The 24,972-nt window shown below is 29.7% G+C and overlaps 2 protein-coding genes across 2 annotated transcripts in view; one reads left to right on the plus strand and one right to left on the minus strand.

The window, feature by feature from the left end:
• Positions 1–2,890, minus strand: part of Cap (Cbl-associated protein) — a 99,312-nt gene extending 96,422 nt beyond the window's left edge. Inside the window, exon 1 of the mRNA XM_074247536.1 lies at positions 2,346–2,890. Within this exon, the coding sequence (XP_074103637.1) occupies positions 2,346–2,441 (96 nt within the window). The 5' untranslated portion in view covers positions 2,442–2,890. The remainder of the gene's footprint in view (positions 1–2,345) is intronic.
• LOC141531015 (uncharacterized) overlaps positions 2,607–24,972 on the plus strand; it is a 28,961-nt gene continuing 6,595 nt past the window's right edge. Inside the window, exon 1 of the mRNA XM_074248484.1 lies at positions 2,607–2,625. The gene's annotated coding sequence lies outside the window, so the exon portion shown is untranslated. The remainder of the gene's footprint in view (positions 2,626–24,972) is intronic.

Here is a 24,972-nt window from a genome sequence, read left to right on the forward strand (position 1 = left end):
CTGCTCATTTTACTGTCATTAATTTTATATTTTTCGACCGGATATTTTTATTCAATAATAAGCTTACAATAATAACGGTGCTCAAGTTTGTGTGTCGCGCACACATACCACACGATTAATCACCGTAAAGAGGATCTTTGCTCGTCTCTTTAAAAATTTATCTACCGATAAGATAAAACAAAATGAATTTACTCTCAATAAAAAATTAAATAATAATAATTATAGAATAAAATAAAATCTAAAATGTCGTTTATAAATAAAAACGACACCAATTATTTAATCATTCTCTTTTCTTCGACAGATAATATAATTAAATGTCATTAGTCATTACTAACCGGATGATGTCACTCATTACACAACTAAAAATCTTAATATGTAAAATAAACATGCGGTAAAATAAATATATAAATATTTTTTTTTTTTTTTAACTAGGTATTTATTGCTCTGTAAGATAATAAAAAAATTGAACTAAAACACTATCAACAAACAGCTGTTGGACGCGGTGTTGCCGTAGCTATTATGCAAAACAATACTTTAGTCATAAGACATTTATCTATTGTTATTATTATTATTATTTTTTTTTTTATTACAATTTAATTTTATTTAAATTATAAAATTGAGTTTTTTATTTAAAATTTGAATTACGAATTAAATATTGAAGACACAAAAAAAAAAAAAAAAAAACAATAAGAGTATTTTTTTATAGAAAATTTAATTCTTTATTAAATATACCAATTCTCGATGCGGATGCGGCTTTTAGCTACAATATTAATTTATAATTATCAAAAATCATACTCCGCACTATTGTAATTTTTTTTACAACTCCTAAACAATGAATGAAATTTTTAATTTGATAATAACTGTCAATATTTTTATTTTTGACATCCTGACTACTGACGGAGATTTCCTTAGATTGACAAGCATGAATATAGCAGTGGGTGCGTGGCTATCCCCATTAAGATCAATTTATCAGGCAATTACCCTCCGGAGACAAAACAAGAGGCTGCTGTTAATGAATGACATCAACGGGTAAAAAATCCGCCAGCTAAGCGCAATAAAAATAACATAACAACATCGAGTTAAGCATTAAAACGAAACGATGTAATTAGCAAGTCAGAGTTACGTCACCGGCCTTGAATGAATTAAAGAAAAAAATAAATAAACAGTTGTAAGTTTATTGAAATACGTGCCGGTGCAAACTTTCCGAGCACTGTTGCCGAGTATTAACTCGATTTAACTTATTACTTGCAATTTGTAATCTTTTTAGCCCGGGCTTTCGGTCTGGCGCTTTGTACGGGCTATCTTCTTTAAGCGGCTCGTTTGCATAACCGTTAGATGCAACACACTGCCTAGCAGAGATACAGGCGTGCGTAATCTCAGCTGGAAAACGTCATCGTAACGATCCGCGTTAGCATATCGCACGAGCCATACTCAAACTTGCATCAGTATACGCTAAAATTCCCTGTGAGTGTATGAGTGTGTGAGTGTGATATATTCAACTCGGGATGGACCAACTGGCTCCATATTCACTGTCCATGTTCCCTGTTCCCTGTTACCATGTTCTGTGTTCCATATTCCGTATCAGCTCAATCACGTGTGTCCAGCTCTCTCACCTTTTCCATTCAGAGCAACACTCATCGATCATTCAAGTGATGGATCGTTTCGTGTAATATCTATCCACGGCAAAGTGTCGCATCCGGAGAGACAATGCGTCCAAGTGTTTCAATAATAATTAATCACCTATTCATTGATTATTGTCATGCATTTTATTTATTCATTCCATAAGTACCTTTCCATCCGAATATCTCTGTTATCATATTACTGATACAATATGTTACATTCCCCACTTGCGAGAATCATTTGCAAGTTTCAAAAATTTCAATTCACAATTTTTAGTATCAATTGTTCATTTATTTTTTAATTACTGTCATTAAAAAATTATAAATGTCATATTAATTTAAATAAATTAAAACTATTTGTTTAAAAAAATTTTTAAGCTAAAATATTTTTTTCATAATCGATAAATGTGGTATTAAATAGAATTTACCAATAAAAATGCTAATAAATTCCACATTGACATCTTGATAAAAATTCTACAATAAAAAAAAAAAAAAATTAATTATTCATAATATTTAACATTTTTTCACCTAAAAAAAAGCTTTAAAATGTTAAATATAATTCGTAACAACACTTAAATTACATAAAATTAAAATATTTCTGATATGATATTTATTTAAATAAATATTTCATCACCTAATTGCATAAATTAATATCATACTGATAACTAAACACTAAACTCCATTAAATAAATGTTCAAAAAAAAGTAATATAAAGTAAAAACTTACTCTAGAAACCCTTAAAGGTTGATGGAGGTCATGGCCGCCGTGCATACGAAAACCCCAGGGAGATCCACCGAGGAGGGTGACTTCTCTCGCGGTCATTCTTCTTGGCGTATGTTCACTAGCAATATTCACCCACTTATTTTTTATTTGCTTGAGAGTTGCTTTTATTACTATGTCTTCATACGTTTTTTTTTTTTTTTTTCCAGTCACCCGTCACTCGTCAGTCGTTAGTCTTGGAGCTTCCTCGTTATTCGTTATACGTGTCTAAACACTCGTGACAACGGTAAATATTATTATCGTTTACTATATACGTTAACCGGCACCCGAGTGAGTAGTATTCGTAGTAAAAGTTTTAGCAATACCATATACATATATTATACACTTTGCTGTATCACATTACTTGGACAGTACACATGTGTACTCGTGTACTCGTGAGTAATATAAAGACTAAGAACGGACAAAAGTATGAGTGAGAAGCATATAAATAAATAGTAGAGAAGAGCTCGAGGACCGCTCTCGGCCGCGGCTCGCGCAATACTAAACTCCGGATCCCCGCCCCCCCCCCCCCCCGGCGGCGACGACGACGACGTTGTTCTACGGCAACCACCGGCGACGCGAGCATCCACCACGTCAACGCGACGTCCGAACAATCTTACGACTACCGATTCCTGTTATTGTTCCAGATGTCTCTTAATAATGTAATAAATACCGCGACAATTATCCAAGTTGTTTCTCTCCGTGCCCATAAAAGTATATTTAATCACAAACCCACTTATATATTATATATCTTATCTGACGCTTGATTCAATAAAATTATATTTTCTAGTCTAGAAGCCACTTAGCACCTATCAGTCGTGTTACCGCAAATGTACTCTATACGTGTGTAATCAGCTGATCGATCACGTCTGTCTCATCGCTCAGACATTAGACACACTGTCATTTATAAAATTTATTTTGCCTGCTACATCTCATCACTGCTATTCTCTATCTACAATGTCGAGTGTCACGTTATAATGATACAACAAATTAAATTAGTTAATAATTCATACATTTCATTAGTTTATTCATTATCTTAATGTAACTATTATTTTTTATTTTATCTCAGTTTTATTATTCACTTTTCATGGAATTCAATCAATTTCATAATTATAATCCGTGGAAAATTTATTATAAACATCCAAATCAAGCTATATATAAATTAATTAAAATTTTTAATTACAAAAATTAGTTTAGAATTTGATTAAAATAAGCACAATGCCATAAAAAATTCTTCAGAAGAGTTAAATAAATTTTTTTGATTTTAAAACTTAACTTATAAAAGTTAACTCTCTTTTAGTGATAAAATTTAGCGATCATGCGCCATCTATTAAACATTTTTAAAACTAACTTTGATCAAAAAGTTATTTAAAGACAAATCTGAGCATATTAAAACATTTTTTCACAGGAATAATAATAATAATAATAATAATAATGATAATAAAACTTGTTATTATTGAAATAACATAAATTTTATTATAACAGAACCCTTTATTAATTATCACCACTTAATTTAAGTAATTACAATGTTTTTTTTATCGCATAAAAAATAATAACCACAACAATATCGACGTAAATGGATATTCATTTAATAAATATTGTTTTTGTTTATTATTAACGTCCCCCAATCAATTGCAGCAACAGCAGACGAGTTGTTATTGTGTCTAGTGTGAATCAATAAATTCAATCAGAAGCATCGACCCACGACAAACACTCCTATTATATATATATATATATATATATATATATATATATATATATATATATATATATATATATATATATATATATATATATACATATATCTGTCCCAACAAAAAGACGTAATACATAACATTATATTTCTATATATGGATCGGAGAAGTGACTAGATTTGAATAAAAATTCAAGTACGTGTCTCGTATCGTTTCATCGTGAAAAGACTCAAGTAAATATAACCAATAATATTATCCGAGACAATAACTGGGAAATATAAATACAAATACGTTACATCATTACTGGCCAGGAGACTTACAGCCGGGCTGTTATATTATGTCTGTGTCGGAGTCACGTAAGTGTGCGACGGTCAAGGAACGGTTGACCAAGCAGAAAATTTTATTGAAGCTATGCGACGAGTGGAAAGTAAATGAAAGCTCTGTCGCAGTAAGACTGAGGGCTGCGTGCGATTACTATTACGTCTTATTACTGAAGTTATCAGTTTAGCTCTCGGATTGTGCTCCATTGTAAGCTGTACAGAAGATACGCTCGTGTTACACTGATTGGTACTCCAGCGACGTAATTACTCGAGCAATGCGGTATCACTATGTGTGTCTGTGTGTATGTTTGCGTGTGTGTAGAAAGGGACAGCCACTCAACTCATAGCAGAGGGCGAGGGATATGTACACAGCAGGCATACAGGCTACTTAGTTGTCGCCGTTCTGTTCCGTTCTCCTCTGTAGTGAGCAAGTTACTGAAACTGAGTAGTAGAATGCCAGAGCAGAGCTACCAGCTGAGTGGAATGCCCGACATTCACCTCGATTAAACTAAACAACGATTAACTCAATGCCCGCGACTCGGGATGTCATGAATTTCAGGGCTTTCGGCGAAAAATTCCTCGCCTTTGTATTCTATACTCTAGTTTAGTTTAGTTAAAGGACTATCTGATAATAACCACGTATGATTGATGCCTGATTTTATCTCCGACCCAAATTTACTCGTTTTATTTCTCCAAAAATCCTTGAAAGTATTATAATTATTATTCAAATTTACTTTTGTTATAATTCAATATTAAATATTTAATAGATACTATTCGAGTAAAGACGTCAATGTTATTAATTTTTATTACGAAATTAGAGATTATCTCAAAATTTTGTAATACAAAAATAAGGCCATTGATGTATTTAATTATTGTAACACCGAGCGCAGGTGATTTTATTATCTCTATAGAAATATTTTAGTTATTTTTTGATAAAAAAAAGTTTAACTGAACATTATGAGTAAATATTCTTTTGTTGAGGTTAATTATTTTCATAATAAATTTTTATAGTTGGCATGTTTAACATTATTTTAAATTTAATCATCTAGTTAATTTTTTTTTTTAATTTTTGTTATATGCTTTTTATACAATTTATGTAGATTTTTATTTCAGTAATTTGATTAAGGTCTGAGAGAGATTTAATGTTGGACGAAAATAATACTAAATCGATAAATACAATTTTTGTCCGAATATATTCATAAACTTTTAGGTAATATTTAACAAAGAGGGACATAATATTTTAAGATATGTCAAAAATTAATTAAGTCTAAAAAAATAAATAAATTTTGTTTAGAAAAATGAAAGAAAGTTAAAACGTTGGTATAAGCTTAAAACGTAAAAAATACTCGGATAATAAAAATAACAATAAAGTCTTAAATAAATATATAAAGAGGGTTTGTGGGTGACCTAACCGGCGTCTTAAACGGTAAGCCGATTGGTTTTGTCCGTTTTGTCCAATAAAATATAGAGTATAGAGTATAGTTGGAGAAAGATCTAGTGGGATAGTGGATAGCGGATAGTGGGTTACTTTTTTAATTTATCCTTTTTGAGGCAGCCAGCCAAAGGAAGACACTACCGCAGAGTTAAAGGGTGTGGGTAAATTATTAACGGAAATTAAAACGCTTGCAGGCGAACTTCTGTCGTGATTTACGGACTGGATAATTCTGTCCTTACGATCGTAGCCTTGTCGTTAATCTCGTTCGATCGCCCGGGAATAAAATCATTATCGCTTCTAAATAAAAATAATCACTGTATAACGATAATAACAACAATGATGATGATGATGATGATGATGATGATGATGATGATCATCATCATCATCATGATGATAAAGCGTCTGGAAATAACTCTGGTAGTAATTAATGCTCAATTTTGCCTCCACTTGTGGTTGCATTTGTATTTGTACTGTTTCAGCTATTCATGCGTGCGGTAATGCGGTTTCAAATAATTACAGTGCACTTTTAGTTTTTATTTGCAAATTTATAAATTACTTGGATCTTTATTATCGAGTTATGCCCGTTATTACGGAAATAGCTGATGCTGAAGAGTTTTTACGCGTAATGGACTATCGGAAAAAGAAAAATTATCGTTTAAGCTTGAGTTTCTTGGCTTCATTTTTTTTTTTTTATTTTTTCAACAACTATTTTAACTTATTTATTTTTTTTTTAAAGATTTTTAATATCTGTTTTTATTATAAAAAATATATATTAATAAAGAAAAAATTTTTTTTCGATAAGAAAAAGCAATTTTTATATTCAAAATTTTTTTTACTCGATTTAAAATGATCAAATTTTATTTTTGAACTTTTTAAAAATTATTTTAACTAGTTTTAGCAAAAAAAATAGATTAATAATAATTATAAAACATCTTAATTATAATATCTTAATTGAAATATTTTTTTTTCGGTGTATAACTAATCCCAAAAAACGAATAAGATATTTGGGCGCCTTTGAAAGTAGAGGAATATGTTATAGAACTGTAGAATAGTGGAAATAAGAGAGAAAGAGAGAATATCATGCGGTCTAATTGCATTTCAAGTACTCATAAGCACGTGAGTGTGCAGTCAAACAAGGACGAGGCGATTAGCCGTGGAAGTTTAATAATCAATTTATAACTTGCTGATAACTTTGTACTCGGTGTTAATTTTGTTTTAAATTAACGACTTGTCTCTCTATTATTTATTATTAATTAATACCTTATTTTAACTTTATCCGTCAAAATATATTACGTCGTTGTTTATTACATTTATTATTTGTAAAAATATGATTATAATATTACAAAGCTGGTTTTTCTCTGGTAGAATAATATAAATATACATTAGGTAAGCATATCATTGTTCGCGTACATGAAATTTGCACGACTGAAAAGAGATATGTCATGTTTTATTTCACGTTATGTATAATAATAATGGAAACAACGAATCTTGAAAAATGAAACCGTTTTATTATGGACATTTGCATTGATTAAATTTCATATTATGTGTGTACCAGATAACGAATTTTAAAACAACGTGTGTCGTACGTAATATATGACACCAGATTATTTTTATTTACATTCCCGATTTTGATGCTTCATAATTTACATTATTATCACTATTTTGCATTTAATATTTTTAAATAAAACAAAATTATTCATTTTTACCCAACAATTATCATCTGAAAAATTTTTATAATTTATTGAATGAAAAATCACGGATTATCATGATAAATATTTAAAGATAATAAAATTTCCTGTTTAAATTTAATTAATCAAGGCCGAGAAGAGCAAATATACCGTTAATGTTTTTTTTTTATCGCCCGAGATAGAACCAGCCTTCACTTTTATGTCTCGCCGGGCAATTATGTAACACCCGGTTTTTATTTTTTATAAATATTTTTATTGCAACCGATAAATAACCTGGACGAGTTTCAGTCCGAGTATTAGCATTAAATAGAATGAAACAGAATAGCAAAATGCAACAATTTAAGCGCCTTATATTATTACACAAATAATAAAATAAATTTTGTGGGTAAACCGATAGCGTCAGATCGTAAAATTCTAATCCTGAGACGTCGGAATTTTTTTTTTTTTATGACTAGTTCTACCGATTAAATAGTTTATTGAAAAAATCCATAACTTGTCTTAAATAAATTGCTTGTTCGGTGTGCAAAAAAATAATTAATCATTAAATTGTGTAAAATTCTTTGTATGCTTTGTTTTCAGAGTTTTATTACTTAAATACACCAATAGAATGTAAGAAAGAATAATTAATTGTCGAGAGTAATTATAATTACATATTTCTTTCGGTAGAACATAAATTACAAGAATGTTTTACGTATAAATTTTGTTAATCCCCATAAAGCCCAACACACCATTACTATCCACATCATTGTGTTGAGAAAGTCGAAAATCCAAGCAAATATCAAAATAATCATGATTATAGTAAGCGTGTTACATTGTGCGCATTTACCTGAACGGTGGTGATCTTCTGCTAGTTTTTTATTATCATTTTCATGTGACGTTGTATAATATTGCTCTGAATCCATTGTTTTAATTATTTAACACTGTCCAGTAGAAAAAAACTGATATTGAATTATTATTATTATTGATAAATAGTGTCAGAAATTTTTAAATATTGGTTCGTTCTAATAAAAGGAATAAAAAAAAAAATTGGTTGTCTGTAAAACCGGTTTACCGACGATAGTTTTACGCTCAGACTCAGGTGGAACGTGACATTTTTTTGTGCGTGTAGCCGGTGTTCATCGATTTATAAGACATTATCACGTCAAAAAATAAATAATAGTAATCATCAATTTTTGTTATACTGATAAAATTTTAGTAAATAAAATTGTAGCCAAGAATAATTAAATTGTTATCTAAAATAGTAATCATAAAAAATCAACGATAGTAATTCTAATGATTACAATAAATTTGTGAGCGTGTATAAGCATTCATATCGTAGTCTTATAAGAAAGCTACAAGGCTTTAAGGATTTAAGGCTATAAGGGAAACTAGATATCGAGATATCTTACCGGTTTCGCTGACACAGTGAACTTTAGTAGTGGCACGAGAACTGTTAGTCTTTTAAGTCGGGTTTCCTACTTCACCTACACCTACATTGAGCGTGTGTACCTTGTAAACTTGTAAACATAATATATCTCCCTATTTGGATTATATAAGTGTGTTTGTTTTCCGCAAGAGTGTGGGTATCGATTTATCGCTGTTATTTATATTCCATTCGTTAACTCGAGCTAATATAGACGATAGGCGATTGACGATAGACGGTGAAGGTCTAGGCAATGAGACTCCATATGATTGTTTTCGTCTGTTAAACTATTTTATGTTTACTTTTGTTTTTTTGTTTGTTAAGACAACTGCGTCTTTTAATGATAACTCTGGTTATTTTCTATCGAGTGATACCACATTTTTTCGTTACAAGTACTTCAGACACTTGGCTTCATTTTTTGAAGACATGACCTTGGTCTAGAAGTGCTTTGGAATTTTAATTGTATTTATTAATAAAGTCTTAAAGATGTAGTTTAGATCATTTATTTATAGAAGGTCAATAGAGTATTTTCGGATGTCGATCATCCAAAGCTCCCTTTAATTTCTGGTCCAAAGTCTCGGGTAATCCGCCATCGGTCTTATTGTCATCTGATTTTGTTGGAGACAATACAGGAGAGCTTTTAGTAAGCTCGGAAAAAGAAGGGAATTATTTAGAGGTGGATGTTTGTTGGTAAAGTAGGAAAGAATTTACTGGCAAATACTTGAGAAGGAAGTGGCTTGATAGACCGTTGGTAGAGAAGGAATTGAAGGATAATTTTATTTTTTTTAATTATTTATTGTATGTATTTATTTTGTATTTTTATTAAAAAAATATAAATTGACAACTAGGCCACATTTTAATAATTTAAAATGGATATTACACCTGAAAAAGGCAAGATTTTTAAATAAAAAACTTAAATTATGGATATTAAATTAAAATTAAGGATAATAAAAATAAAAAACAAATAGTTGGATTTTTTTTAATTTATTAATTTTTTTTTTTGTTTTTTACAAAAAATACACGCGATGTTCACTCAATAAAATAGCTTGTCTATTCAAAATCTTATATATCGTTAATCCTACGTCATAACTCTAATTAAAACTAAATAATTCGATCTGAAAAGCTCCAAGAGGCAAGACTTAACTAAAAGGCATCTACGGTGAGCTGATTTACTTAAAAATAAATAAAACACATTCTGTCAATTACAATTATTTTAAGATTGGACGAGCGAGCGAAATAATGATCGATTATAACGTTAACAATGTCGATAATTAACTCACTCGAGAGTCCATTACAATGTTATCTGTTGGAATATTTTAATTAAAATATCGAATTTGATATTTCAGTTTAATTAACACAGGCTGGCTTGTTGATTTTATTTATTTATTTATTTTTTTTTTTTTTGATAAATTATAGAATGAACGAAAACATTATTCAGTGCCTGAGGTAACAAAGTAACAGCAGCGTAACAACAAACAGATATTTCAACAGTAAACGCAGTTTTAGATAACAAATTAGTAACAATAAGGCTCATATTTTGAAATCTTTGATTAAAAGTAATAATAATAATATTTAAAATAACAACAGAAGTAATATTAACAAACTTTTAATTTAAAAATAATGCTTATTTTTTTTTTTTTCCAACTGTTTCTATTGCATTTTTTGGGGGGGGGGGGGGCTGCACGCTTTGAAATTTAATTGTTTCTGTCGGAGAAATTATTTTATCGATCAATTACAAGTTTACAGCGGTAACAAGGTAATTTAAATAATGAATAAGGCGTTGTAATTTTGACAAATTTGTTGATTAAATTTGCTCAACGTTATTGAAATAACAAATGTAATTAAAACTTAATAAAACAGACAAAGGGTAACAATAGAGTAACAGACAACGTCAACGATAACAGAACAAATTAACAGGTAACAATTTTAACAGTAACAATATTTAACAGAAACAGAACACACGATTTTAACAAAGGTAACGTAAAAAAAAAAAATGATAACGTCAACACGCGGTTTAATAAATCACATTCAAATAAAAACTTTAACCAAATACAAATAAAAATAATAATAATAATAAATGCCACGGGGGAAAAAAAAAATAAAACGATAAACAATAACTGACCGATGACGGAAATGAAAAATTAACGAGAAACTTTTAAAAACGTAACGCATTTAACCAACCGGCGTTAATTCAAATCGGAATAACAGATCTTCCGAAATTAATAAAAATATTTTGTAATTAAAACAGAACAATGTCAACTTTATTGATAAAACAAATGAATAAACGAACGAGGTTTTTTTTTTTTTTTTTTTTTTTTTTTTTTTTTTTTTAATTAATTAATTAAACATGAAACTTAATAGAACGGAAAATGATAAAAAATTAAAATTAACGATTGGAAACTTTTCGCGATCGAATTAAGAATTAAATCTAGAGAATATTATTATAGCGAGGTTATTTTATTTATTTATTACTAAGGACACACGAATTTTTAAGCGAATATAAAAAATAAACTGGCCTACGCGATTATGCATACAAGGCTGGAAAACAATGGATTACTTTGAACGTAAATTTGTTCAAAAATAAAACGCGGAAAACTAAAGATAAAACGATAAAATAAAAACACACGAAAAAAAAAAACACTCGGGTAAATATATTTAGACGCAATAGCTGCTAATATATATTTTTTTTCACGCAATTATTTATCGAACACACGCGATTACAAAATAGCGAAGCCTAATTACACGAGTTTTACCTAAGCGAAGCTAAACACAATTTAATTTAAATACTTATCGCTAATTTTTTTACGTTGAAGCTCGAGAACCCTCGAAGGGGTTTTTCCTTCGGAGCTTCAAGTATCATAACTAATTCACCGGGGTTTGTCTTTGGGTCGCGGCGTCGCGCAAATAATTAATATAAATAATAAGAAAATTAAAAATAAAAAAAAATTATGAAACGCGACGCAAAAGAAACAGAGCATTGATTTTTTTTTAATTTTTTTCTCAAAGATTTATTTTAAATTGTTGTAAATATTTGAAGGATCTTTTTCAGCTGCCCGCAGCATTTATTTATTTATTTATTTATTTATTTGTTTTTTTTTTTTTTTTTTTTTTTTTTTTTTTTTAATTGTGTCTGAAGTGCTTTGCGGAATTCTGTTCAAGGACTCTGTTTATCTTTCGGCGTCTCGTTAATCGCGGAGTAACGAAAAAATAAGACTAAGAATCAACACGCCATTTTACGAATGAACGGAGTAATTAAAACAAAAATAAAAACAAAAATACGGGCTTGTAAAAATTAATAGTGAGTCAAAAAATAAAACATAACAAATTATAAAAAATTTAACGCGACTTGTGGGCGCACGAACCACGAGATGGCAAAATATCTTGTAAAAATGTGTGTTTTTGTTTGCACATTTTTGCAAGGCAAGATGCACACCCTCAGGACCTCGCGACTAGTGCGTGCAAGCCGAAAATTTAACTCTAAAACTAAATAACAATAACAAAAAAAAAATAAAAACTTAAAATCTAAATAAACATTAAAAATTTAACAACCGGCATAATGTTACGATACTTTACATATATTTTTATATCCGAATCTTTTTAAACTTGAGTGGCTGGAAATTTTCAAGTCATTCGGATTTCTATATTTTAAATTCTGATGTTTTGCTCTTTCGCCTTTTCTTTTCTTTTTTTTTTTTTTTTTTTGTTTTTTTCTTTGTATTTGTTTTTTTTTTTTGTGGTAAAAAATAAAATAAAACTTAAAAAAAGGAACTCAAAAAACTAAAAAAAAGAAAAAATAATAACAAACAAAAAATGAAAAACGGCTTTGATCACTTGTGTAATTTCGTTATTAATTTAGACCCGGAAATGCTTGAATTTATTTGTTGAATTAAATTCGTATAGAGTTTATCTGTGTATTTATTTAAGCAGATTACTTTCGAGCAGAACTGAACGAAGAGGTTGATTCCGGACGAGGTAATAAGGCAGCAAGATGATGCAATAATAAAGTTGTTGTTGTACTTGTCAGAGAGTGTGTACTTAGTAAAATAATGTGTTCACTTATTTAGAATTTCAGGCAAAGTCTCTTGATTAAAATGCCTTGTTGTATCTCCTCGTGTATAATTATTATAATTATTATTATATATTTCCGGTGTGATCACAGCTGTCTTCCCTGTGCGAGAGTGTAACGTCTCGCAAGAATGCCCAAATCAGATAATTCTGAGATAATTTATCGCCATTGAACAAGATTACCATGAAAGTTGTTGGGTAAGATCCAAAATCCAATATCGTGGCCTTTAACTTGATCACAAGCTGTTGTTTCGGTATCGGTAATTGGTAATGAAAGACGTTGGTTGGCTGACCAAATCTTGAACCATGTGCCACAATTTATTTTCCTCCTGACAATTGAGTTGTAGTAAATTTAGTCTGGAGCCTTGGAACTGTCGGAATTTGAGCGGTTGATTGCGTTGCGTGGTTGTTGAATAGACCGGCCGTTGGTGAATTTGAGAAGCAGGGTACCTGGAAAGGTGTGAGCGTTAGCTACAAAGCACTAATAATGAACAATAGGCGTTAACAAGAGTCTATGCCAGCATAAAACACAAAATATACTTTTTTACACAACAAGAAACAATCAATAATTTACTTTTGATTATAAATCTATTCCTACGAGTTTTACTTTTACGTTTTTGGTGTTTATTTGGTGTTGGTGTAACACAAAAGGCTGGGTGGTGATTAATGATGAATGAGTCATACAAATAAATGTTCTCCAAAGACTTAACTCAGCGTCAAGCAACGTTTTTTACAATGAACAAAAAGGAGTTCAAAAAGGAGAGTGAATTTTAGCCGAGAAATACGAGCGTACTATTATTGTATGCCTGAATAAATAGCATTCGTATAGTTTATTCTTATTCTTATTTTTAATATAGTAGATTTCTCAGATGCTTAAATTACTCGTGGGTCATTCGTATGTAATAACAGCGGATGCGTAATTGTGAACAAGAAGCAAAGGGTGAGAGTTAAGGTTGAGTGCCGATCGGTCTTTAGTTCCTTTGGGCTTGAATTACGTCAGCCATGGGGTCAACTTCGGTTACTTGAACGTCGTGTATCGAGCAATTGTTTATTTTTAATCCGGAGAGGAGAATATGTTAACGTGAATTTAGATGGACGGCGTGTAATTAAATCAAAGAAAAATTTTCCAAAAACTCCTGCGGTCCGATTTGGATTTCGAGCTCTTTTGTTGTGATTTTCAGTCCCCGGGGACCTCAATGAGAATTCCAGTTAGGAGCTAGATCAAGAGGGGCTTAAGTCGCCCTCGGGGGGCTTAGTTTGTAACACCGTTATTAGTCTGACTACCAATTTTATTCATAAGAATTTCCGGTCTCTTTATCTTCGAGTAGACGTACTTTTAATTTGGCTTATCCGCTTTCGGTCTTTATTCTTTTGTGATGGGACGTCCAAGCAGGTTTTTTTTATTGTGTTTCTGCTAATCAACTGTTTTCAGGGTTTCTCGGGCTTGTTTTAATCTTTCTATTTTCCATTTGGCTATTGAAATTTCATTAGAATTTTTTTTTTTTTTTTTATCTAGGTTGGATTTATTAGTGAAATTTATTTTTCTTCTTTTGTGGAATTGTTTAATTGATTTTTTTTTTTTTTTTTTTTTTCAGACCGAACTGTCGTGTTGGATGGTATTACAGGAGATTTCGATTCTTCAGTTTTGATGTGAATAGATGGATTTATATTTTAATAACCGGAAGGATTTATTAATTTCATTTTCGCGGATTTTATTTTCAAAGGCTGCTTATTTTTGGATTTTGAAGTTTTAATTTACTTATGGAAGACTTTGGATATTTTTTTTTATTATTTTTGAGATTTAATACTGCGAGAATTAAAATTTTGATGATTGATTTGAATATTGCTATTTTTTAAAATGTCTTTTTGATAGAAAATGAATTTAAATATTTTTTTCTGATGAGAATTTGGTATGATTTTTTATTAATATTGATAATTGAATTTTTATAATTTTGAGAAAGATGCAACATGATTTTTGAAACAATTTTGTTTTTTGAAAATTAATATTGGAATTATGAGTGAGAATTTGAACGTTTTTTCTATTTAGATTTTGAATTTTGATGAATATATTTTCAGAAACTGTAAATAATTTTTATGATCTGTTTTATTTTTTTGAGTCTGAAAAATTTTTAATTTTGAAGGCCAGGTGTTGAAAACTGCGATAATTTTTTTTTTGAGAATATTCTGAATTTTAGATTCGTAGTTTTCAAGAGCCACGGAAATTGCTTTGTTTGGAGGTGTGATATTTCCTTTGAATTTAACAGATTTTTATTTCGATGGACTGATTTTCAGATTCTGTTTTATGTTGGAATTGATCAAGTTTGAATTCAGATTAAAAAAAAAAATTTGGATGATGTAGAAATAAAAAATTTAGTGAAATTTTGTCGATATTTTAGAATAGTGTATTTAATTGTCATTTTCGAAACTATTATTTTTGAGAAAATAAATAATAATTTTAAAACTTTCCGGAACTGCAATTTATAAGGATAATTTTTTGACTATTTTTGAATTGGTCTAATGTTATAAGTATTTAGTTTTGAAAAAAAATAAATAAATAATATTTTTAGAATTATTCAGAACTGTAATTTATAATAAGAATTTTGAACTATTTTTAAATTCATCTGATATTCTGTGTATTTAGTTTTGGAGAATGAATAATAATTTTGAATCTTTTCAGAACTGTAATTTATAACGAAAATTTTGAATTGATCTGATATTATAATTATTTAATTTTGAAATAATAAATAATATTTTAGGGATTGTTCAGAACGGTAATTTATGACGATAATTTTGAACTATTTTTGAATTGATCCAATATTGTGATTATTTAATTTTAGAAAAATAAACAATATATTTTAAATTGTTCAAAACTGTAATTTAAAATGAAAATTTTGAAGTATTTTTGAATGAATTTGATCTTGTGGTTATTGAATTTTGTAGATTTAATCTATGAAATATTAAATGAGCTTTTTTTGCGTAGTGAATGATTTTATTTATTTCCAAGTATTTAATTTTGACGGAACTGCTATTATTATTGATTAGAATTTCCTGATAAAAATTATAATTTCTTCAATCAGACTATAATAATTTTTCTATAGCTGAATGAAAATGAATTTTACCATATCAAAATTTGTAATTTTGTAGCGGTATGTATATTTTATAAAATAAAGCCAGCAATTTTGTAAAGAACTCTAATTTAAATATCGAAAAAAAAAAATTTGATTATTTGGCAGAAAATAAATTTTAGAGCTGTCCAGATTTGAAATTTCGGTTTTGGAATTTTGAGTGGTTTTTTGTAATTTTTTTATCTATTAGATTTATGGTTTGATGTTATCAAATTTTGAATGATATTAATTTGAATAGTGTAAAATTTGATTCATGACAAAATATCTAATTTTATTAGGTTGGTTGATTTAATTTGTTAAGCGTAATAATTTTCTTTTTAAAGTTCATAATTTTATTAATCAAACTTATTTTTTCAAAGTTTTTTTTGGGCAAGATAAAAATCAATTTTGCTATTTTTAAATTTGTAATTTGGTAATGGTATAAAAAAATAAAGCTTGTGTTTTTGTAAAGAACTCAAAAAAAAATTTGAATATCCAAAAATAAAATAAACTGAATAATTTGGCAAAAAACGGAATTTCGGAGCTGTCCAGATTGAAATTTTTCATTTGTAAACTTTCAAATTTATGGTTTGACAATTTTGACGGTAAAAAATTAAAACTGAATCCTAATTTTTTATTGTTATCTTTTGGTTATGTTTTTGAGTTTATTTTGATTATTTTTCTTTTGGATTTGCTTTTATGCAATCAATCGAGAACTTTGTAAAATTTATCGAAAATAAAACTTGGTATTTATCGAGAGTAATTTTTTATGTAACGTAAACAAATTTGTAATGAAAAAAAAAATTTTTTTCTTAAGTTTCTTGTGAATCAAAATAAATTTTAGTTTTCGTGATTTACAATTTTTTTTATAATTTCTATTGTCCGAATTTGTAAGCTTGCTGATTGAATTATCGAAAAAGAAAGAAACAAAAATTTTGTATTTTTAATTAATCAAATGGTGAAATAAATTGAGTTTTTATAATTTGAAATATTAATAACAAAAGAAATTTTGTACGGTCAATTTCTATTGTTCGAGTTTCGAAAAAGAAAAACAAAAATTTTGTAAAAATTGTAATTTTGATTAATCAAACAGTATAATTTTCTATTTTCTTTATTTTACCCGATGTTTATATATAATTTCATATGTCAGAGTTGCGTTTTTGATTGGTCAAATGGTTCAATTTTCTATTTAAATATTTGTAATGCGATGTAATTTTGTAATTTTGAATGCAGATCTGTAATTTATCTGTTCAAATAATAACAATATTTTATTCGTATTTTGAGTGAAAGGTTACAAATACTATTTTTGAATGTTTGGAGTTTGATTTTACTACTAGTCAAAGATGTAATTTCGGCTTTTTAAAAGGTGCGTCAATATTTTTATCAATAGCCGGATTGTTCATTTCGTAAAAATGTAAATTTTTGATAAAGTAATATTTTGATTAATTTCGAGGTGTCATTTGATCAAAATTCTGATTTTTGATTATAAAAAATAAAATTTTGAAGCTATTTTATGAATTTGCAATTTTGAATTTCCAATTTGTGGTAAAATAAACAAACGTTTTTTTGTTCAAAGTGGATTTAGAGTTCAAAAAAATTTAGTTTTTGAAACTGTTAGTTGAGAAAACAAAATAAATTTTTTGTGTTCTGTATTTTTGGGATTTATAATTTAGGATGACTATTTTTTATTTCCAAGCATAAGTAAAAAAAAAAAATGTCATTCCTGTAAAGAAAACCTGGTTCAATGATTTTGATAGAATAAATTAATTTTTGAGTACAGTTAAACAAGAGAATTGATGACTGCTGTTAATTTTAGAGCATGAATTTGAGCTGGTAAGGTCTAAAGATTAGTCAAAGTGTATGGTGGTATCTGTCGGCTGAATTGATTTTGAGTACACTAAATAAAGTAGATGTTAGTCATGTGGCCGTATAACTGATGCGATTAGAACCAGATTCGAGACTTGTTGCTTTGTTTGCTTGGTCGACTGGTTTTTATGTCAACGAGGGGTGCATATTATTGACACCGTGTATTGATATAACTTTATATGCATTTAGATACGGATATGTATATCTATACAGGAGGGAAGCAGTTTCCGGTCTCTGGGTAGTCAACAGGAACCAAACGAGGCACTTGTCAGACACTGAAAAATTATCATTACCAAACGGAAGCAGAATAATGAGGGGCCAATTTTTATTTTAATTAAATTCTCTTGTGTAAAAGCATCCAACTTCTTCTTTGTTCAAAATTTAATTGACTGTCCAAAAGTTTTCGTTGTTCAGAAAATTAATTTTAGTTAATAGCATTAATTTTGTGTATGCAAAACTGAATTTTGAATAGCCAAATTGAAATATTCAAATTGAGAGAGAAAGTGTTTTTGGATAAGGTTCAAATCTAAGAGATTCAAAAAACTAAATACTTAAAACGTGCCTAGATTCTGTTGGTAAAGCATTTTGTTAGAAAAGATCCGAGATCCGAATGGTTAAACAAAAATAAAATTTCAATCAGATTTGATTTGTTTTGAGTGAATTTGGATAATTAAAACCTTTGTCGGATAATGCCCTTTTTTATTGTAATCATTTGTTGGTTAAATAAATAATTTAAAACGGATCTTTTCTAATCACACATCTATTGTACGCATGCACACACAAATTTATCGATTTGTAAATAAAATAACAAGTGTGACTACTGGTGCCTTATTTTTCAATGCTTCAGTAAATACAAACAGTGAACATCAAAAAAACTAAAAGTTTATTTTTATTTCAAACATTCCGATTCATGTTAGTATTGTTAATTTTGATGATTCAAACGGCAACCATTTATTATTATTTTATTTTGTTTTGAATTTCAGTAACTAAAACAATCAATCACACTGTTATATTTTTTTGCTCAATGCTATTGAATTTTTGTATGATTCAATTTTTGATTATCGTTTAGATTTAATAAACAATTTTATGTCTATTTTTTTTTTTTGACAATAATAGTACGGGTTTATTACCAATGCAATTAATTATTATCAACATGACCAATGAATCAACAGAGAGCAAAACAACCAACTATTTACAACTAAAATAATTAATTTTTTTGTATGTACAAAATTTACAGATTTTTCATTTTAAAATCGACAAACAATGAATTTGTTAGTGATACTATATAAGTAATTAATTTCTACAATTTTATAACAAATTTAGTTGCCAAAAATTATGAAAAACAATCAGTAAGATCAATTTCAATTTTAAATTTATATACAGTATCAAAAGAACAATAACTTTCCAAACACTGCACACAAAATTTTACAAAAATGGGTTTTAGTGCCTGGATAGAGTGGTCCGAATAAAAAAAAAAAAAAAAATTATCATTAATTCCAAAAATATAAATTTTGACAAAAACGCAATAGATCGGATCGAGAGTTGATTAGTCTTAAAATGAGTATTGGCGTTGAATTGTTAGATAAAAAGTCGATTAACAAAAAGTATAGCCGTTTTAATTAATAAAAACATGACCGTGGAATGTCCCGTGCGATTTCAAACTCGATTTAAATAGTATCGACCGCTTCGAAACTTGCCGATACCGTGCTTTCAAGTCGAAATAAAATGGTAATTTTAACTCTTTCTCTTGTACATATACAGACATAGACACATAACATACGAAACGTAATACAGTATACAGAATACCAGTGCAGCGGAAATTCAAGTGGACTTTACTGTTTTTTTCTATCATTGTTTTTTGTATGGCTCTTACAGAAGCTGTATATCCAAATATATATATATATATATATATATATATATATATATATATATATATATATATATATATATATCCCGAACAAAAACCGTTCTTTTATTTGATGTCCCGGCTAATCAAAAGTTTAGTATTTCATTAACTTTTTTCAAAAATACCATGATTTAATGACTCGAAACCGAACTATTGCACACCGAAATGCTTGAGTGATTTTTGTCAATTTAAGTAATCTATCGAAGCACCAAAACCGTTTTAATTTAGAAAAGCCAAAAATACTCACGTTTTTTGTTCTGCCGTTTGTCTACTGCTGGTCCAGGCGTCATCTTTGAATTGAATGATGTCCATTGCAGGTTTAGAATACTCAGAGAGGTTGGATTGGATCGGATGATGTTCATTATTGATTGATGATTGAATATTGATTTGATCCACCAGAAGTTGAATGCTGGATGACGTCCATCGCAGGTTGGAGGTTTAATCTATCACTGAGTGGACTATTTAACGATAACAGACAACTGATAACTGACAACTGATGGAGAGTTGAATCCAATAGTAAATAAAAAGCACGTGATGGATGTAAACACGACCTCACCGGACCTGCCGGTGAGGACGTGCTGCTTGAGCTGATGTTAGCTCGATGGATGACTGTTTGCTTCTGTGGTTTAACCGAGGATATGCGGGCCTTATATACGGCCTGGGCCTGCCTCCACTACATGCTAGCGAGCTCCTACCACTAGTTTGGGCGCAAGCGGGCCCTTGTGTTGCACTTGGAGCGAGCACGAGGGGAGATCCTGGGAAAATATCTGGCACAAAGAGGAGTGTATCGGAACTCGCCCTACAACCTTATACTCGTCCCTTCTTGGGGATATCAAGACGGATAACGTACATGTGCAGCTAGCATAGCCGAGTCCCGTTACAAGGAGGGTCCACGGATATGATTGTCGGGGACAAGACACAGACAGTGCAATCATACGTTACCTGTTTTTGAGCTTTGTATTTGTGTTAATGCCGTTCATTGTGTGATGTTATTATTGAGCTTTGGATGAGCTGGATGAACGTTACCGCTGACTAAGGAGGATTCGTTGTAGATTCATATGAGTTTGCCCAGGTAGTCTATGGGAATCTCAACCAGGTGCACCCCAATCTCGCCCACTTCTTCAATATCTAACCTGGTAAATAATCTACGCTTTCTGTGAGAATTTGGAGCATTTTTTTTTTTATAAGGGAAGAAAAAATTATAAATATTATTTTTGATGTGAAAAATAATTTAGGAACTTTGATTTTTGTCCGATTGAGTTTTGAAAATATTTTTGCTGGTAAATTTCATTGAATTGTATTTTAAAAATATTTTCCAAACTATATTTTCTTTAACTTAAATTTAATTTAATTTTCCTTCATAAAAAAAAATTTATCGGTCATAAATCGGAGGCGGAATGCAATGCTTTAAAAAAAAAAAAAAAAATTAATAGGAATTTTTATAGCCACAAAAGAGAGGCGGCGAGCAAGAAAATACTCGATGAGCCTACATCGGATTTGAGGTAACGGTTTTCCGAGTGGGTTCTATGTCTGAACTGCTCCACACTCGTGATTTATAGCCGCCTCGAGAAAATCGATTCTCGTAAAAAAATTAACCTGCTGAAAAATAAAAAAGTTTCAACAGTCAATGCTGTAAATAATGATGATAAAACTTTTGAAAAATCCAAAACGATGTAAGTTTTTTAATGCATAGAAACGGTTTTTCCTTAAATACAGTTATGGTTGTGTTGATAATAAAATGTTACGCGAAAAGTTTTTCCACCCTCAAAATGCGGCAGGGTTGTTACGGTAATTGAGCCAGTATACATAATCCATAATACTTGTCTATACTGGCTGTAATACTAGTTGGTCGTGTTTTAAAAAAATCTCAACGGACTTTGAGCACTTACTCATCCACAGATCCTTGGCAAGAATAACTACATACAAGCTTAAATGTATTTCTTGAATGTGTATGTAGAATAGAAATAGCATATTTACCAGTTACAGAACATAACACTCTTTTTCTCTCGGAAATCTTACACCTGGCCACCGAATTATCCAGAAAGATTTAATGTCGCGTTGCGTAAGCGTTATTACGATAAATTCTCGAGGCGAAAAATAAAAAAAATTGAGCCGTAAAAAAGTAACTTGATTTTTGTAAATAAAAAAAAAAGTGAATTATTAGTTTTTACGAGGTGGAACGTGATGACGGCGTCACGTGGCAGTTAATCGAAATTGATTTTTCGATAAAACGGCAATTCCCGTGAATTATTATTGCGTGAAGGGTTCATCAGTCGGAGGATTTTTCATGCGGGTACATTATAAACTCCATACTTCATAGCATCTACGAGGGGAGATAATTATTTAATGGCAGTTGTTAATATGCTGGCTTTCTTTGGCGCAAACTCAGCTGCTTAATAACCGTATTATAATTACCCGAGTCCGAGTCATTAATCCTGAGCATTAATTTTAATAAACCCCATTAAAACGAAAACCCCCATTGTTTTTAATTAAATAAAACCGCGAAAAAAGTTTAAAGAAAAAGAGGAAAATTTCTTTGTCGAAAGTTCGAGCTTCTTCGGTTGGGGTTTAACTTCTCCCCTAAGTTAAAACTCGACCCTCCCTTTCTTCCTTTCGACAAATAAAAGTTCACTCCTTGTCCTTAATATTAACTTACCAAATGCTCATGCTCATACACATACGCCTTGCGGTATTTTTCGGCTCGGTCCTCTGCATCTGCTTGCTTTCTCACGCTTTTCGCCTCCAACTTGGCACCCGGCCTTGTACATTCCCTTACTAGTGAACAGTACACATAAAATTATATAATCTCTGCTAGGTAATGCTATTAAGTGGGTCCATCGGTATCCACACATTCACACACGTGTTGGGACTTTTAAATGAGAACACTACCACGAATATCCTCTTCCATTTATTTATAGCTCTTAAAAAAATTATTGTCATTATGATTGATGTCAGGAACTTTTAATCGTACACAGAAAAAAAATTAACTTCAATCAAGCAAATAATTTTGAATTTTTTTTTTTTTTTTTTTTTTTTTGATGGTTAAATTTAAAAATAAAAGAATCAATTTATGAAAGACTATTATTTACATACTACCAAGTTTTTTATTAAATAATTACTTGGTCAAAAAGCGTGTCAGTATTTTATTCACAATTTAAATATTCCCTGTCATATATGCTTTTTAAACTAAGAATTTTTTTCTTAATTCAAGTTAATTTTTTCCAGTGTAATAATAATTCTCAGTTTTGGAGACTTTAAAAAGTTAAATCTGAAGAATTAAGATGTGAAACGAGTGCCAAGTTTAAGTGTACAGAATGTAAGAAGCATATGATTATGCATGAAGTTGCTAAATATTTGGTGCGATCGGGGAAACTTTACACTCGAAACTGAAGACACTCTTACCCGGTTATCTGGAACTCTGGTACAATTTTCACGTCATGGAGATCTCCGACGTACGTCTGAACTTTGTCCAAGTTTGGGATCTACTTAGCCAATCCGATTACGTCCGAGCTTTTTAACATGATAATTGGAAATGCAAACGCTAATTATCCTTTCCGCGATCAATTATTATCAAAGAACCTGACCTGTTTTACCTCAAATTCAATCTAGAATAGAGAGACTTTCCGGTTGATGACTGTTAATTTGATTTAATAGTCGGGAATTAACAAATTGCCTTTTAATTGATTGATCTGAACAGCTCCAATTATAAACTTTTGGTAACAATAATAACTCGGATTGAAGACTAGTTTGGTTTAATATTTGCGGTAGGAATTATATTGACAAACTTTGAGATTATATTAACAATTACTGTGATTTAATTTTATCGAAATTAATGATCAAAGTTTAGTAATAATAATTAAGATATTATTGGTTTAAAATTTATCAAAAATTTCAAATTTGAATTTTTGTTTCAATAAGGAGAAAAAAATTTTAATCTTAAAAAAAAATAAAATTATGTTAGTTATTATATTTTCCTAGGACATATTTACCAATTTTTCCTCTCACAAGCAACCACTGGAATATTTATAACTGGACTTTAGAAGGATGGTAATAAATTTCGAGGATAAGTTGACATAAAAGAAAAGTTAAAAAAAAAAGGTATTTAAATTAGAATACTCTTGTTGAATTGTAAGTAGATTTGAATATTAGTATTAGTATTACAGTAAGCTCGCAGACAATAACCGAATTGAGTGCAAGAGGTTACCATTTACTATTGAGAGTTGAATAAAGTTTCCGGTTGCGTACATTGTAAATTATAATAAATAACCGGGTAAGGGGGTGTAGGGCTCAGGAATACGCGAGGATTGACCGTGAGCTCGCAAGTCTCCCGTGACGATTTCAAATAGTTGCATGAACTTAGCTATGTAAATAAGCATTGGACGCGTTCCGGATTCGATGAATTATTCAGCGAGCCATGAGTTTGATATCCGGATATGTGTGCCAGGGTTTTTGTCGCTTTCCCATCACCATATCTATACCTATTTTAAATCCTCATACTCATACTCAAAGTCGGATTGACTGGCTTTTGTCTCGTTCGCGGAAAAATCCTCTAATTCTTCTATTGAATTTATTTTATTAATTAATAATTATTTTCATCTCTATCTTTTTCTTTATTTTTATTTAATTTAATAAAGTATAAATCTGTGAATAAAAATTTTTAAAGAGCCATTTATGTCTCAGTCTGAATCATTTTTAAATTAGAATATTAATGTCCATATCGAAGAACTGAATATACCCATATCAGGCCATATTAGGGTTATAATATTCAGAAATAGCTATATATAGTTTAATATATGCTTATATAATTTTTTTAATGGCCATATATGATCTGATAAATTTTTATCTAAATAAATATGGCTTAATATGGCCATATATGACCTCGCATATGTGTATATAATTTTTTTAATGGCCATATGTGACCTGATATGACTTTATCTTAATTAATATGGTAATATATGGCGGTATATGGCTTCGTACGTGTAAATATAATTTTTTTAATGCCCATATATGGTATAATATGTTTTTATCAAAATAAATATGGAAATATATGGCCATATATGACGATATTAAGCTATTTTTTGTCGGATAAGTATGAAGGATGTCGGATGTCGGAT

The sequence above is a fragment of the Cotesia typhae genome, unplaced genomic scaffold (assembly GCF_013202065.1).
Source record: "Cotesia typhae breed Kobodo isofemale line unplaced genomic scaffold, CoteBio_Ctyphae contig_5, whole genome shotgun sequence".
NCBI classification, from domain to species: domain Eukaryota; kingdom Metazoa; phylum Arthropoda; class Insecta; order Hymenoptera; family Braconidae; genus Cotesia; species Cotesia typhae.